Raw genomic sequence first — 17,443 nt, 5'->3', positions numbered from 1 at the left:
CCACTTTTATATAAAAGGTTTTTAAAAGGGTCGTGGACGAATAAAATAAGCTATATCTTAGCAAAAAAGAGCTTTATATCAATGGTATTTCGTTCCCCAAGTGGATTTATAACAGTAAATAGGAAAAACTTCAAATTTTAAAAAATGGGCGTAGCACCGCCCCTTTTATGACTAAGCAATTGTCTATGTTTCGGCAGCCATAACTCGAAGAAAAATTAACATGTAATGAAATTGTGTACACACATTTTCCTTATAGCAGAAAATATTTCTAGTAAAAATGCACGGGATCGGTTAAAGACCACGGCAACTTAGATATAAATCAAGTTTAAATGGGTCGTAGACTAGAATAATAAGCTATAACTTGGCAAAAAATAGTTTTGAATTAATGATATTTCACTTATCAAGTTTTACTGTAAGAGGAAATGGGGAGACATTTTTCTTTTAAACGGGCGGTGCCACGTGTTATGTAGAAAAGTAATTTATCTGAAATGAAATATACAATTGAAGCTCACGCTGAGTATATAATGTTCGGTTACACCCGAACTTAGACACCTTTACTTGTTTTAAACTATATTTATTATTATATATTTAATTGGGTGCGACCTAATTTTGCTATGAAAAACATCGCTTTGGAATTTTAAACTACATATGTCTTTATAATATTTCATTAACCAGTTGAGAAATACAAGTGAAATTAATGGTTAATCCAACAAAACGAAAGAAAATGTTCATAGTTTAAGTCACTTAAAGCATATTTTTGTTCGTCTTGGCTACAGGAATACGTGAGCAAAGTATTTAAATGCAATTTTGGACCGTTCTGGACATAGCGCATTTGAAAAATGCAAACGGGTTTTACACAACACACTTGAGTGACAAAAAACTAAAACTCCCGGAGAGTGGCAGGTTTAATAGTCAATAACATACTGCATACACTAAAACAAATTTAGTGTTATGCCAACGATAGTTTCGTGACTGATTATTTCTCGATAATTTGGGGGGCAAAATATTTTTGGAATTTTTCGGTCTCCAAAACCATCCCGAAATTTGTACGGTATGATCCCTAAATGCCTCCGGGTGAAATAGCTCCAACATGATCTTGAAATGATCCCAAATAGTCTCCAATACCATCCCCAAACTACCCCGAAGTCATACCTAAATGACCCTGTGAGAACCGCGAAATAGTGTCCAAGATCATCAGGAAATGGAATTGACCCGGTAGAAGAAGAAAATGTACCCAAGTGATCTCAAAAAATTATTCCAAAATAACCCTCGAAATAGTCCCGAAAATCATCCTCCTTTAGGCCCGAACTGATCCCGAATCTGTGCCTATAATTATCCCGATATTAACCCGAATCGTTTCTGAAATCATCCCGAATCGAAAAAGAAATACTTCCGGGAAATGCCATAGCATTACTTTCACTTTTTATGTAATGGCTCTATATTTAGAGCTGGAGCAATAGCAGAGCATTTTTCCATTGATACTGATGCTCTGGATCAGCAAATACAAAGATTGGTTTCAAATAAAAAATACTTAGTTTTTATGCTTAAAGTTTACCTACATACATACATTTCAATATTCGAATAAGCAGCGATTTTAACTAAGCGAAATCGAATACTCGATTAATCGATGGACACTACTTGATAAAAGAAATTTTTCTAGAGCATTTTCGAGCGTTATTTTGTCTCGATCTGACTCTCTAGAACACTCGGCTGGATCGAACTTACAAAATATTAATATATGGCGGCACTGCGTTTTTTTAGCACACGCATACAACCGGCGTTTTTTGCCCTAACCCAAATAAGAATGCGTTGCGACAATGTAAAGCATGTGTGCAAAAGTCAAATCTAAATGTCACGCAGAACAAAAATTGGAAATCGAGTTAGGTTTTCACGCAGCAAATTCAATTTGGGTTGCTCTCATACAAGATTTATGTCCATGAGAAATTTTTGACAGAAAATGACTTGCGTGCGTTTATATTAGGTTAGCAAGTTATGCATTTGTGTAAACAGCCTTAGAAGTTAAATTTTTCCATTTTACACGTGTGGCGCTTTATATTTTGAATCTAATTTAAATAAATTTTGCTTTCCGTGTGTTTTCGCATTATTGCAGGCTACAAATCTTCTAGTATTTTTTCCGCGGAAATATATGCAACTATTTCATCTGTAAATACTACAATGTTTTATTAAACTATCAAATGCAACTCACCTTGAAGTACTCTTACGTACCAAAAATGCAACTCTAGACCTGAGATTTGCATCAGGTGAGCGAGGCTGTTTGTAGTTTTGACGTTTATCGCTTAGTTGACACACTTGTCTAGGTACACTATGATGCGTAATTAACATAATTACCTATTTTTTTTATAAATTTTTATTTTAAAACTTAAACTTAAAGATAAAACAAAATATCACAGTTGATGTGCTAGAATTTCGCCACAGTTTTGTCAAAAAACTGTGTAGTGAGGTATTTAAATACGTTTGCCTTATTTTTTGTCAAAACAAATTTTCCTTAAATGTAATAATTACAAACACATTACACTGTACAACATTCGAGTGGCTATTGGACCAAACCAATTATTTTTGAAGAGAAAGCAAATAAGCAATTTTCCTGTTTTTCAAATTTAGGCTGACAGCAGAGTGCTCGCTATGTAGGCAAGAAGCTATTTTTATTTTCATACATTTTACAAGCTTGAAACATTTCTGGCACTCTGTCAACTTTTGGAATTTTCCATAAAAGTAATTTGCAGAGCTTTCTATTTTTATAATATAGCAACGATTCTCACTTTCACTCTGACGCCAGCCTTAGCCTTCAAAATATAGATATAACTGGATCCATCTTAAGGTGTATTTTTTATTTTTGGTGTTTAAAAATTTAAAAGCAAAATTTTAGACGCGTGCCTTATTTTCTCATTGAACTGTAATTTGTCTTTTAATTGTAAGCTTAATTGTATTAAAGGTATTATAAGGGGACAAGAGCCAGATCTTCGAACAAATTCAAAGCTATAAATTAATTATACAGCTACACAAAAAAGTATACCAATGCGACATCTATATATATTTCAATGAATTTTGTTGCGTTCAAACCGAATCCTTAATTAAAGCAGACAAATAGGGCCCCGAATTGACCCTAACCTCCAGAAAGCCCAACAGTTAGTGATTTTTCCGCTTTTTAAGATTAGGGCTGAGCCACGACCAGTTCGGTCAATTATGCTGATAGACTCGGATTCGGCACCTCAAAAATCATGGGAATACCTGTGTCGCAGTAGTAAAACCAACCTTTTTTGTGGCTGTGCACAGATGCCTAAAGAGTGATGCCGGATTTACATGGAACGTTATCTTGCGTTGCTTCTAAGTTGCAAGCGAACGGCGGCCACCGTGGTGATGGTAGCGTGCTCCGCCTACCACACCGTATGCCCTGGGTTCACACCCCGGGCAGACCAGCATCCAAATTTTAGAAATAAGGTTTTTCAATTAGAAGACAATTTTTCTAAGCGGGGTCGCCCCTAGGCAGTGTTTGGCAATCGCTCCGGGTGTATTTCTGCCATGACAAGCTCTCAGTGAAAACTCATCTGCCTTGTAGATGTCGTTCGGAGTAGTCGGCATAAAACATGTAGGTCCCGTCCGGCCAATTTATAGGGAAAATCAAGAGGAGCACGACGCAAGTTGGAAGAGAAGCTCGGCCTTAGATCTCTTCGGAGGTTATCGCGTCTTACATTTATATATTTATAAGCGAATGATTTTTCGAAAATGCCCTATCTCTGAACAACGCTCTATATAAAATTGGTTTCAAAAACGCTTTATTTCAGAATTAGGTTGAAGAACTTTTTCATAAATACACCAATTAGGCGCACATTCAGGGCGACAAGTTGTTTTTTTTAGAGTTAATTAAAAAAAAAAAATTGTCAAAAATGTATGAGTTTAACCCCTCCTGTCAGGTTAACTCTGAGTTAAAAAGTTAACTTGGCGTTCTGCGTACATGCATACATATTAAATTAGAGCTTAGATAGGCTGCTTTTGAAACAAGATCTTAAATAGGGTGTTCTTTAACAGAATTCTGTGATAGGGCGTTTTTGAAACAAATTCTGAAATAGTGCGTTATTCAAACATTTCCTGTGACAGAGCCACTTCGAAACCAAAAGCTAACTCAGCAGTCGAAATAAAATACATATTGTGACGAATATTACTATCACTAATCGATACTACGAACACTAAGCCGATACTAAGCAGTATGTACGTAAACAAATCAATCATCATCTACACACGTACATACAAGGCAACGGAGAGATACTCATAAACACGTGTAATCTTCAGCCGAAGTAGTACTCACATATACACACGTATATGCCTATGCGAGAGACTATAAACTACAAATACACACGCATATAGCTGGTAACCAAGTAGAAGATTCTAGAGGGAGAAAGGTCTAGACATTTTTAGAAATATGCGGACAAGGCAACAGAGAGTATAAAAGCAGAGCAAGCTGAGTAGTCAGTAATCAGTTTGATTTAAGCACGCTATTGGTTGTGAAGTTAAGTGTTATTGTGAAGTAACCTCAAAGTAGTCTAATAAAAACCATTTTGCATTATCGAATATTGGAGTTATTTATTTAACAGTTTAGCGATTCGAACGTTAGACGAAGGTGGATAAAGCGGAAATTCCCTAAATTCGTTACAATATATTCGGAAGCCGTCAATTCAAACTTCGAAAGCCGATTTCTATGTTGTGGAGACTGCATGTCTTGTTTGCTAAAAAATTGAGTTCTTCAAAAAAAAAAACAAAAAAAAAAATTTTGGTTCATCATCCAGTAAAAAAGTTTTTGTCGCATAGAGCTAATAGAGCCGTAGTGGCCTAATGTTTTACTTTATTATTATTTGTGCAAACACAAAATTTCTTCGCCTCTTTCAAATCGATACAACCCGCAGTCTTCGCATATGAATCCAGTCGTGATATATCTTCGACATTTATTGTAATCTTATTTGCGGTACTATTATAAATAACTGTCGCTTGAAATTGTGCCTTTTTTGGATTGGCAGTAAATTTTAGTCTATATACTGATTGCTTCTTCTTCTCATGGATTTTCATTTCAATTTTATTCAAATTCTTTAAAGTTAGTTTACTGCATTTACTACTGACATTTTTATTAGCAACGTATTTATTTATTTCATTTAATATCAAATTAGTAACTTTTTTTGCAGTACCATCTGACTTTGGTAAAGTGTCATAGGGGCAACAAGTACACCAATGCTCCGTAATACCAGCATCATTGCATGTACGATTCTCTGGAATTTCACTAAAAATGCTTGCACCCTGTATTGTATCATTGAGATAGTGAAATTTTTTTGCTGGCTCAGCCACTTCTAGTATATGTTTCATGGTTGCATAAATGTCATAAGGCGATGTTAAACGATGCTGATTTATTTCTAAAGCTTTCACAAAATTTGGATAATCATGTTGATACCACGCAGGCAATGAGATGAACATCATTGGTAGACGTTCCTCTAAAAAAGCTGATTTTAAATTTAGCAACTCTCCCCAACGCACACCATGATCGCCAAAAAATATTATAATTGAATTTTCGAAAATGCCATCCTTTTTCATGCTTTCAAAATATTTCAAAATTCTCAGATCCATCGTTGCTGGCGCATAAAAGTGTTCATGACTAAAAGAATTAGCCCAGAAGAGGCCGAAAAGCGGATCGCCAGTTAGGATATTTGCAAATTGTAGTGCATAATCAAAAATATATTCTGCATAATGTTTACGTCCAGCACAATATTGTAAACGGGTGTTCTTTACATCTAATTTCTTGGCTACGGCTATTGACATGGGACGTAAATAGTAATCGGTGGGAGATTTTAGAAATCCTTTCTTCAAATAATCAAATGTACTTATCGTCCATGAGTCTTCTGCGTACGCTGTTTTATAACCGAAATTTTTGAAATTATTCCATATTAAATTACACATGGGTTCGTTGAGGCCACCCTTAATCCTAGGGTTACATTTTTTGAATGCCGTGGTTTCATTGTACGATGTTAAAAGTGCCATTAAATTTGGAAATGTGTTGTCACCAATCTGTAAAAGAAAAGGTTAAACATTTTAATGCACTTTAAAATGAAATCCATAAAACAACAAGGAGTTTGAATGTGTTAGTTTGAGAATCAAATAACCAGATTGCAATAGCCAGATTGAAAAACAAGGCCGCGGGCGCTGATGGATTGCCTTCAAATACTGCGGCGAGGAGTTGGTAAGGCGCATGCACCAGCTTTTTCGCAAAATATGGGCGGACGAGTGCATGCCCGACGACTTGAATCTAAGTGTTCTTTGCCCAGTCCACAAGAAGGGGGATACTGCAAACTGTAGCAACTATCGCGGAATCAGCCTTCTTAGTATTGCGCGAAAGATTGAAGCCCACCCTGAATCGGCTGATTGGACCTTATCTGTGCGGCTTCAGACCTGGTAAATCTACCATCGACCAGATTTTCACAATGAGCCAAATCTTAGAATAAACGCGCGAAAAAAGGATCGACACACATCACCACTTCGTCGATTTTAAAGTCGCCTTCGAAAAGGAGCTGCTTATATGCCGCTATGTATGAATTTGGTTTCCCCGCAAAACTTATACGGCTGTGCAAAATAATGTTGAGCAACACCATCAGCTCAGTCAGAATTGGGAAGGACCTGCCGATGACATTGATATCAACGGCCTAAACATCCGCGCCGTTAGTTATATATATTTGGCTAACTCAACACCACCGCGGCCGCTAGAAAAAGTCTACAATATATAGCTTAAAACTTCAGTAACTTTTTGCGTAAAGAAATTGGCTCTAAAGCTTAGTTTCCTCGAAAGGCCGCTACATAGTTGCAATGTGAAATTAATTATGAGGAAACTATGTAAGAAGACGGCGAAGTCCACCGTAACGCAATATAGCGGCAGGGATATTGTATGCCCTATGCAGCCGTCTTGACGGTAGAAACTCGTTCGTCAACGTTTTTTCCCACCGCTATTCTGAAAGCGGTGAACATTTTGTCAAACATCACAAAAATAAACAAAAATTTCGACTTCAAATTTATTTTTGAAAATCTACAAATAAAAAGAAGAAAACAAGCAAAAAAAAAAATGGGAAAAAAGAATATATTAAGTCAAAATATCATCGATGGAATCGGCTGGAAAGCTCTTCCCGCTTTACAAAAAAGCGGTGCCACTAATGATGGTGGTGATTGATGTTTTGGAAGAGGGTTGCAATTTGAGGCAACAACCGGCGAGAGGCGCTGGCAAAAAAAAAAAAGTAGTTGGCGCTATTCACCTCTTTGAGGCCGGGCCTTTCTTCCAATTTTCGCCTGCTCCTTTTAGCTATTCCTACAAATGGACGTGCATAAAACATGCAGGTCCCATTTATTATGCCGAATCCGAACGGCATCTGCAAGGCAGATGCATTTGCACTGAGAAGCTTTTCACGGCAGAAATACACTCGGAGTGTGTGCCAAATCGCTGCCGAGAGCGACCCCGCCTAGAAAAACTTTTCTAATTGAAAAAAATGGTCTACAAATTTTCGATGTTGATTTGCCCCAGACTTGAACGCAGGACATTCGATGTAGTAGGCGAAGCACCCTACCATCACCATTAACACATTGGTGCTACCTACAAATTCCTTGATGATATGTGTCAGGTTTCAAATTCAAAGTGTAGTACAGCCTCAACGTTCTTTTCTTTTTGATAAAGGGCGCATCACAGTCAAAACGGCTTTGCTCGCCCTGCAGATTCTATCATATTTATTTAGTGGAATGAGTGTTGCCTATTTCGATATATCAGAAAGATCAAGACTGGACAATAAGTAAAGAGCCTCTGTTAAAAAATTTGCATAGTTTTGGAACGATTTCCGTCATCCCTTGTAGCAAGAAGGCAAACAGATTCAACTTTCTCTTAGTGGACATAAACAAGTTGGAAGATTATGTTAAGAAACGTACTAGCGCGATTAATGGCTTCAGAGGTTGTAGCCTTCTCCATAGTTCTGCTGAAAGTTTTAGGTACGATTTTCTGTCGAAGATCTAAACAAACCCCTCAATAGTTGCTATAGTACTTACTTTATTAAAACCTTGCAACTCAAACCAATGATTTTCCTGTAAGTACTGGAATGTTCGCGGCATAGTCCGACGAAAATTTATACGCGATAGACTATCAATGCCCAATAGCAATACATTGGGTTTCTTTATTCCGAAACTTGAAGATGATGTTAGTTTCTTGTCAGTAATTGATGGCTGATGTCTTCGTTGTTGTATAAATGAAAAAGCATCTTTCTGAAGTGTTTTCTTCTTTTTGTTTTGTGTTATATAACATTCCGTCAATATGTAGTCTATTTGCTCTGGCAATGTAAAATCCTGATGGAATAGAGCGCATGGAAGTAACCTGAAAAAGAAACAAGTAAGGAAGGTTAAGTTCGGGTGTAACCGAACATTACATACTCAGTTGAGAGCTATGGTGACAACATAAGGGAAAATAACCATGTAGGAAAATGAAGCGAGGGAAACCCGGAATGTGTTTGTATGACATGCATATCAAATGAAAGGCATTAAAGAGTATTTTATGAGGGAGTGGGCTATAATTCTATAGGTGATATCGCCATAAAGGTGGACCAGGGGTGACCCTAGAATTTGTTTGTACAATATGGGTATCAAAAGAAAGGTGTTAATGAGTATTTTAAAAGGGAGTAATCCTTAGTTCCATAGGTGGACGCCGTTTCGAGATATCGCCATAAAGGCGGACCAGGGGTGACCCTAGAATTTGTTTGTACAATATGGGCATCAAACGAAAGGTGTTAATGAGTATTTTAAAAGGGAGTGGGCCTTAGTTCTATAGGTGCACGCCGTTTCGAAATATCGCCACAAAGGTGGACCAGGGGTGACCCTAGAATTTGTCTGTACAATATGGGTATCAAAAGAAAGGTGTTAATGAGTATTTTAAAAGGGCGTGGGGCTTAGTTCTATAGGTGGACGCCTTTTCGAGATATCGCCATAAAGGTGGACCAGGGGTGAACCTAGAATTTGTTTGTACGATATGGGTATCAAATTAAAGGTATTAATGAGGGTTTTAAAAGGGAGTGGTGGTTGTTGTATAGGTGGTCGCATTTTCGAGATATCGCCATAAAGGTGGACCAGGGGTGACTCTAGAATGCGTTTGTACGATATGGGTATCAAATGAGAGGTGTTAATGAGTATTTTAAAAGGGAGTAATCCTTAGTTCCATAGGTGGACGCCGTTTCGGGATATCGCCATAAAGGTGGACCAGGGGTGACCCTAGAATTTGTTTGTACAATATGGGCATCAAACGAATGGTGTTAATGAGCATTTTAAAAGGGAGTGGGCCTTAGTTCTATAGGTGGATGCCGTTTCGAAATATCGCCATAAAAGTGGACCAGGGGTGACTCTAGAATGTGTTTGTACGATATGGGTATCAAATTAAAGGTATTAATGAGGGTTTTAAAAGGGAGTGGTGGTTGTTGTATAGGTGGTCGGCTTTTCGAGATATCACCATAAAGGTGGACCAGGGGTGACTCTAGAATGCGTTTGTACGATATGGATATCAAATGAAAGGTGTTAATGAGTATTTTAAAAGGGAGTAATCCTTAGTTCCATAGGTGGACGCCGTTTCGAGATATCGCCATAAAGGTGGACCAGGGGTGACCCTAGAATTTGTTTGTACAATATGGGTATCAAAAGAAAGGTGTTAATGAGTATTTTAAAAGGGAGTGGGCCTTAGTTCTATAGGTGCACGCCGTTTCGAAATATCGCCACAAAGGTGGACCAGGGGTGACCCTAGAATTTGTTTGTACAATATGGGTATCAAAAGAAAGGTGTTAATGAGTATTTTAAAAGGGCGTGGGGCTTAGTTCTATAGGTGGACGCCTTTTCGAGATATCGCCACAAAGGTGGAACAGGGGTGACCCTAGAATTTGTTTGTACGATATGGGTATCAAATGAAAGGTGTTAATGAGTATTTTAAAAGGGAGTAATCCTTAGTTCCATAGGTGAACGCCGTTTCGAGATATCGCCATAAAGGTGGACCAGGGGTGACCCTAGAATTTGTTTTACAATATGGGTATCAAAAGAAAGGTGTTAATGAGTATTTTAAAAGGGAGTGGTGGTTGTTGTATAGGTGGTCGCCTTTTAGAGATATCGCCATAAAGGTGGACCAGGGGTGACTCTAGAATGCGTTTGTACGATATGGATATCAAATGAAAGGTGTTAATGAGTATTTTAAAATGGAGTAATCCTTAGTTCCATAGGTGGACGCCGTTTCGAGATATCGCCATAAAGGTGGACCAGGGGTGACCCTAGAATTTGTTTGTACAATATGGCTATCAAAAGAAAGGTGTTAATGAGTATTTTAAAAGGGCGTGGGGCTTAGTTCTATAGGTGGACGCCTTTTCGAGATATCGCCATAAAGGTGGACCAGGGGTGAACCTAGAATTTGTTTGTACGATATGGGTATCAAATTAAAGGTATTAATGAGGGTTTTAAAAGGGAGTGGTGGTTGTTGTATAGGTGGTCGCAAGGTGTTAATGAGGATTTTAAAAGGGCGTGGGGCTTAGTTCTATAGGTGGACGCCTATTCGAGATATCGCCACAAAGGTGGACCAGGGGTGACCCTAGAATTTGTTTGTACGATATGGGTATCAAATTAAAGGTATTAATGAGGGTTTTAAAAGGGAGTGGTGGTTGTTGTATAGGTGGTCGCATTTTCGAGATATCGCCATAAAGGTGGACCAGGGGTGACTCTAGAATGCGTTTGTACGATATGGGTATCAAATGAAAGGTGTTAATGAGTATTTTAAAAGGGAGTAATCCTTAGTTCCAAAGGTGGACGCCGTTTCGAGATATCGCCATAAAGGTGGACCAGGGGTGACCCTAGAATTTGTTTGTACAATATGGCTATCAAAAGAAAGGTGTTAATGAGTATTTTAAATGGGAGTAATCCTTAGTTCCATAGGTGGATGCCGTTTCGAGATATCGCCATAAAGGTGTACCAGGGGTGACCCTAGAATTTGTTTGTACTATATGGGCATCAAACGAAAGGTGTTAATGAGTATTTTAAAAGGGAGTGGGCCTTAGTTCTATAGGTGGATGCCGTTTCGAAATATCGCAATAAAAGTGGACCAGGGGTGACTCTAGAATGTGTTTGTACGATATGGGTATCAAATTAAAGGTATTAATGAGGGTTTTAAAAGGGAGTGGTGGTTGTTGTATAGGTGGTCGCCTTTTAGAGATATCGCCATAAAGGTGGACCAGGGGTGACCCTAGAATTTGTTTGTACAATATGGCTATCAAAAGAAAGGTGTTAATGAGTATTTTAAATGGGAGTAATCCTTAGTTCCATAGGTGGATGCCGTTTCGAGATATCGCCATAAAGGTGTACCAGGGGTGACCCTAGAATTTGTTTGTACAATACGGGCATCAAACGAATGGTGTTAATGAGCATTTTAAAAGGGAGTGGGCCTTAGTTCTATAGGTGGATGCCGTTTCGAAATATCGCAATAAAAGTGGACCAGGGGTGACTCTAGAATGTGTTTGTACGATATGGGTATCAAATTAAAGGTATTAATGAGGGTTTTAAAAGGGAGTGGTGGTTGTTGTATAGGTGGTCGCCTTTTAGAGATATCGCCATAAAGGTGGACCAGGGGTGACTGTAGAATGCGTTTGTACGATATGGATATCAAATGAAAGGTGTTAATGAGTATTTTAAAAGGGAGTAATCCTTAGTTCCATAGGTGGACGCCGCTTCGAGATATCGCCATAAAGGTGGACCAGGGGTGACCCTAGAATTTGTTTGTACAATATGGCTATCAAAAGAAAGGTGTTAATGAGTATTTTAAATGGGAGTAATCCTTAGTTCCATAGGTGGATGCCGTTTCGAGATATCGCCATAAAGGTGTACCAGGGGTGACCCTAGAATTTGTTTGTACTATATGGGCATCAAACGAAAGGTGTTAATGAGTATTTTAAAAGGGAGTGGGCCTTAGTTCTATAAGTGGACGCCGTTTCGAAATATCGCCACAAAGGTGGACCAGGGGTTACTCTAGAATGTGTTTGTACGATATGGGTATCAAATTAAAGGTATTAATGAGGGTTTTAAAAGAGAGTGGTGGTTGTTGTATAGGTGGTCGCATTTTCGAGATATCGCCATAAAGGTGGACCAAATTTCAAAAAGATTGGTTAATTTTTGTTCGATTTATGGCGTTAAAAGTATTCTAGACAAATTAAATGAAAAAGGGCGGAGCCACGCCCAATTTGAAATTTTCTTTTATTTTTGTATTTTGTTGCACCACATCATTACTGGAGTTGAATGTTGACATAATTTACTTATATACTGTAAAGATATTAAATTTTTTGTTAAAATTTTACTTTAAAAAAAATTTTTTTTTAAAAGTGGGCGTGGTCCTTCTCCGATTTTGCTAATTTTTATTAAGCGTACATATAGTAATAGGAGTAATGTTCCTGCCAAATTTCATCATGATATCTTCAACGACTGCCAAATTACAGCTTGCAAAAATTTTAAATTTCCTTCTTTTAAAAGTGGGCGGTGCCACGCCCATTGTCCAAAATTTTACTAATTTTCTATTTTGCGTCATAAGTTCAACTCATCTACCAAATTTCGTCGCTTTATCTGCCTTTTGTAATGAATTATCGCACTTTTTCGGTTTTTCGAAATTTTCGATATCGAAAAAGTGGGCGCGGTTATAGTCCGATATCGTTCATTTTAAATAGCGATCTGAGATGAGTGCTCAGGAACCTACATACCAAATTTCATCAAGATACCTCAAAATTTACTCAAGTTATCGTGTTAACGGACGGACGGACGGACGGACGGACATGGCTCAATCAAATTTTTTTCGATCCTGATTATTTTGATATATGGAAGTCTATATCTATCTCGATTCCTTTATATATGTACAACCAACCGTTATCCAATCAAACTTAATATACTCTGTGAGCTCTGCTCAACTGAGTATAAAAAATTAATTGAAGAAAAAAGTTTGTTTTGCTCTGTTAAACATTTTCAGTGCCTTTGACTACCAAAACTGGACTGTATTTCAAGGCTCCAGATAATAGCATGGACACAATCTAGTATTTGCGGAGATGACAGAGTTATTTTGTAACATGAGGCTTAGTTCTTGATATGGATTTTCAGTTTGCTCGAACAAACTTATGGTAACACTATGGATATATACTGTATACGTATATGAGGTCCATACCGAAAAGTGAAATGACGGAATTCTTATTGATGTTTAGATGCTTTGAAAATACTAGGACCCTAATGACAAATAAAATTGCGTAAGAAGCGAAGCAGCACAGAACAGAGCAGCTGTCAAAAACAAAAAGAGCAAGCTAGCCTGACTCAGCGAGCAATCATGGACTGTCTAAACTCGATTGAAGTTCATCCGGCCTAAACAAACTGGATCGGCTCCATGTTAAGCTGCAGAATGATTACGTAGCAATGCAGTCTATGCGAGGCAACGAAATCTCTAAGCAGAGAAACGTCGCAGTTTGGAGTTTAATCACCAATGTTGGGAACCCTGGTTATCAACCAATTGCTTAGGCGGTTCAAAGGAGGGCCAGTCAAACTTACAGCATATGCAGATGACGTTTCAGTCATCATAAGCGGCAGATGTCTAACAAGAATCAGCTCTTTGATGGATGAGGCACTTCGGGATGTACATGCCTGGGCATATGGAGTTGGGTTAAAACCAACGCGGAAAAACCCGATCAAGTATTATTTACTAACATATATAAGGCCCCTATTTGGGCAATGCCTAAGCTCGGCGGGGTAAACCTACTAGAAAAATATAGCACAATGTATATAGGAGTTATATTAGATTGTAAGTTGTCGTGGAAACTCTATGTGGAAGAGAGAACAAAAAAAGACTCCGCGGCACTGTATGCATGCAAGAGAATGCTAGGATGCACGTGCGGCCTATCACCCAAACTTGAAAAGTATTTACGGCAATTGTGAAATCCATACTTTACTATGAGGTCCTTGTTTAGTGGACAGCCACACAAAAAAGTACGTATACCAAAAAATGATGGGCAGCATTGCATGCCATTCTACACATCCCGCCTGAAGACTTAATGGCTAAAAAATATCGCTTTAGCCACTGCAACAAGACTTAAGGCCTCGGGGAAGTTTGAGAGCAGGCGGTATGCCTGTAGCGGCACCTAATATCGGGCAAACGGAGTATATGATCGCGTGGCTGAGCTTTAAAAGAGTTCTGTGGGCTACAACTGATCCGGAGGGTCGCGTGTATACCGATGGCACCAAGTTAACGGAAGTGGTCGGGTCTGTTGTTTACTGTCGCGATCCAGAAATAAGTAGATCCTACAGGTTGCCAGATTACTGCAGCGTCTTTCAGATGCAAATTATAGCCGCCGTGAAGAAGGCAGCAGAAATCCTGGAGGAAGCGTGCTTAAGCTGCAGTTGCGCCAATATATATATTGATAGTCAGGCGGCGATTAAGGCAATAATCTCACACAGTACTTCATCAAGAAGTGCTCTGGAATGCAAAAAAGCATCGCAAAAAAGCATGGCAAAAACTTCAATCATGCTGGAACAAACATTTATGCTGGGTTCGCGGTAATAAAGGGATAGAACGCCGATAAGTTGGAAAAGCAGGGTGCAACACTCGCTGAATCGACGGTAGACGTCCCAATCCGTTTGGAATAAATCAGAAGGAGGGAGGAGCTGCTGATCGATCAAGCAGGAAAAGCGGGGATAAAAGCGCGCGGCTGCAGAATTTCTAAGATCATATGCAAAGCCTTTGATATTAGACTCACAAAGTGACTCATATCTGTGAAGGGAGAAGGTTTACGGCTCACGATGGACTTACTAACTGGACACTGCCTTCTGGCGTCACATGCTTATAAGTTAGGCCTCGTCAGTAACAGCAGGTGTAGGAAGAGCGAGCTGCAGGAAGAAACGGTTGAGCACGTTCTGTGTTAGTGTCCTGCGCTCATCAGGTCAAGGCCGCAGCTATAAGGGGCGGCAGATTTCAAGGCAGAAATTAAGCTAGGTTCTAGAAAACTTCTAGTATTTGCCAAGAGGACGGAGTTTTTCTATAACATAAGTCCTGGCAGCTGATCGTGGTTCTTTCATTTGGTCCTCAAACAAATTCTGGTAACACTATGAATATACACAATCATCTCATGAAACGCTTTTCAGGAAGAAATTTCAAAACTACCCATGCGTGACTAGGTACAATGCTAGATCCTTTCAGTTGGATTTCAAAGTTAAAATAGTTATCACGTTTGGTTTGTGTTTGTGTGTTATGCGTTTTTGTGCAAGTAACATTTTTGGTGGCGTGGTGAAATCGTGTGACGTCCACTACAACAACGTGCAGTGATGCAATTTTTGGTGAAATCTGGGGAATATCTCTCGAAAATCCTCCAAAATAGTCACTGGAGATGAGGCTTCATTATTTTAGTATGACCCTGACACGCGTAAACAAAGTCAAGGGAGAAAAGGGTGGGAGCGGCCATCGAAAGCAAGGATGTCAAATTCATATCTGAAGTATTTTTTTTGTTTTTTTTTCCGATATCTACGGCAGCATTTGTCGTGAATACGTTCCCGCTGACCAGACAGTAACTGGAAAATTCTCTGTTGGAGTTTGGGCGAGGCGGCGAGCACGTGGTTTTCTTGTGCAGCTTGAACTCGCCAAAGATGGCTGGATCTTACATCACGACAATGCACGGGTTCTTTCCGCGTTCATTTTGGAAAAGCTTTTGGCAAAAAAAGGCATCTCAACTAGCCCCGATATTGCTCCCTGCGATTTTTTTCTATTTTTCACGATGAAGTCACACCTTAAGGGAACTCATCATGATGGAGTCCAAGAGGTGCAAGAAGTAACCGCGTTGTGTAGTGTTACTTGGAATGTACCTCACTTCCTATTGAACGATACAAAATATACACACACTTATAGACCACACAAGTAGTCATATTTTACTGAGCCAAATAATCACTTGAGCTCAGCATGAGTTTGTTTACATTTGTCAACCCGTCACATTGACCGACAGATATGTCGATTAGTCACACTGACCCACATATGTGCGCATTAGTCATATTGACTGTAGGTAGAACCCCATACATATATACATAAATGGGTTACTAGAATACGCTGACCAGCATTTGCTCATTATGAATTCATGTACATCTAGTTTGTAAGTATTAGTGTAAATATGTATTAGTAATATAGAAATATTTTGTATAAAAGAAAGCGGTTCATGAATAAAGAATGAATTCGATTTGAACACTCAAACTATATTGTTCGTTGTTGTATTTATTAGATTACAGTTGCCAAACGAGCTAACTTCGGGAACAACCAAGGGTGCTCCCAATCATGAGAGAAACATTGGCATCGTTTTGTAGAGTTAGAGGGAGACTATTGTGAAGGTCGTTAGTAAGATTTTTTCTAAAACTTAATTTTCCTGTTTTTTATTGACCAATGCTGGGAACTTAATTGACACACCTCGTATATTCTAGGACGTACTTTTTGACCTTTATTATTTGTGTATACAACAAAATACTTACTTAAATGTTTTATCATCACTTTCAACTCTTAAAATTTGTTGATAGCAACAACGAACATCCGCAAAACTGGCATTTAAACCCTTCACTGCCCGTTCAATAGCCGGCATATTCGTATGTAGGATATAGCGTTTACTATTTATTTGATAATTGGATATAACGAATGACTCGTCCTTTGTACAGTTTGTGTATTTATATTTTTTTGGATCAAATATTTTAAGTGCTTCTTTGGCGAAGGGGTCCACATATGGCACATGACATTGAGAGGTGTTAATAAAATATTTCTGTGGCGTTTTTGTCCCATTTTTTGTAGGAGACAAATTCTTCGTTGTATTGTTCAAGTTGAATGCCAATTGTTGTAATTTAATTAGGGTTGCTGTTTTGAAGAAATTAAAGTTTTTATAATCAATAATTGCATAATTTTATGTTTTATGCTTCATCCCACCATTCTGCACATCCCACCCATTGACCTGATGGAAAAGGCTATCGCGTCAACAAATGCAATGAGACGCAGTGCATCGGGTCAGCTTGGGAGAAGACGTTATGGCCATAGTGGTAAGGCGTCAACTAATGCTGAGCGGCCAGACTAACTGATCAAGTTGACTGTAGAGCAAGGCTATTCCAAACTGAAACTGTAACTGCGTTAGTAAGAGTGTTATGATCGTAGTGATAGTGGTTTAGTTATTGATCAAGGAGAAATGAGGCAGACGAGTGACCAGACTTCTAGCTGGATTTATCTGGCTCAAATCTTTGTTGTTGCATTTACACAAAAACTTATTTAACTTGCTCAGGATGTTCGTGACGAGATGACGTGTACTTTAGAAATAACCACCTCTGGTATTCAGTTTTTTCAAAAAACTAAACAATGTACGTGGTTTAT

General features: G+C 38.6%; 1 protein-coding gene across 1 annotated transcript; it reads right to left on the bottom strand.

The window, feature by feature from the left end:
• Positions 1-4,572: 4,572 nt before the first annotated feature.
• LOC137244103 (uncharacterized) lies at positions 4,573-16,804 on the bottom strand. Its single transcript, XM_067772655.1, has 3 exons — positions 16,567-16,804; positions 8,077-8,398; positions 4,573-6,066 (listed from the first exon to the last, which is right to left on the bottom strand). Exons 1-3 carry the CDS (start codon positions 16,671-16,673, stop codon positions 4,846-4,848), a joined length of 1,650 nt encoding a protein of 549 aa, XP_067628756.1. The 5' UTR covers positions 16,674-16,804; the 3' UTR covers positions 4,573-4,845.
• Positions 16,805-17,443: the final 639 nt, after the last annotated feature.

This window comes from Eurosta solidaginis, chromosome 1 (assembly GCF_040869045.1).
Source record: "Eurosta solidaginis isolate ZX-2024a chromosome 1, ASM4086904v1, whole genome shotgun sequence".
Taxonomy (NCBI): domain Eukaryota; kingdom Metazoa; phylum Arthropoda; class Insecta; order Diptera; family Tephritidae; genus Eurosta; species Eurosta solidaginis.
The sequence above is the reverse complement of the archived record's forward strand: the minus strand, read 5'-3'. Positions and strand labels throughout refer to the sequence as shown.

Coding starts and splice junctions, on each gene's coding strand:
- LOC137244103 (XM_067772655.1), bottom strand. CDS start 16,673: ATGCCGGCTATTGAACGGGCAGTGAAGGGTTTAAATGCCAGTTTTGCG. Junction 8,399..16,566: donor AGTGATGATAAAACATTTAA/GTAAGTATTTTG, acceptor TTTCTTTTTCAG/GTTACTTCCATGCGCTCTAT. Junction 6,067..8,076: donor AGTTGCAAGGTTTTAATAAA/GTAAGTACTATA, acceptor TTTCTTTTACAG/ATTGGTGACAACACATTTCC.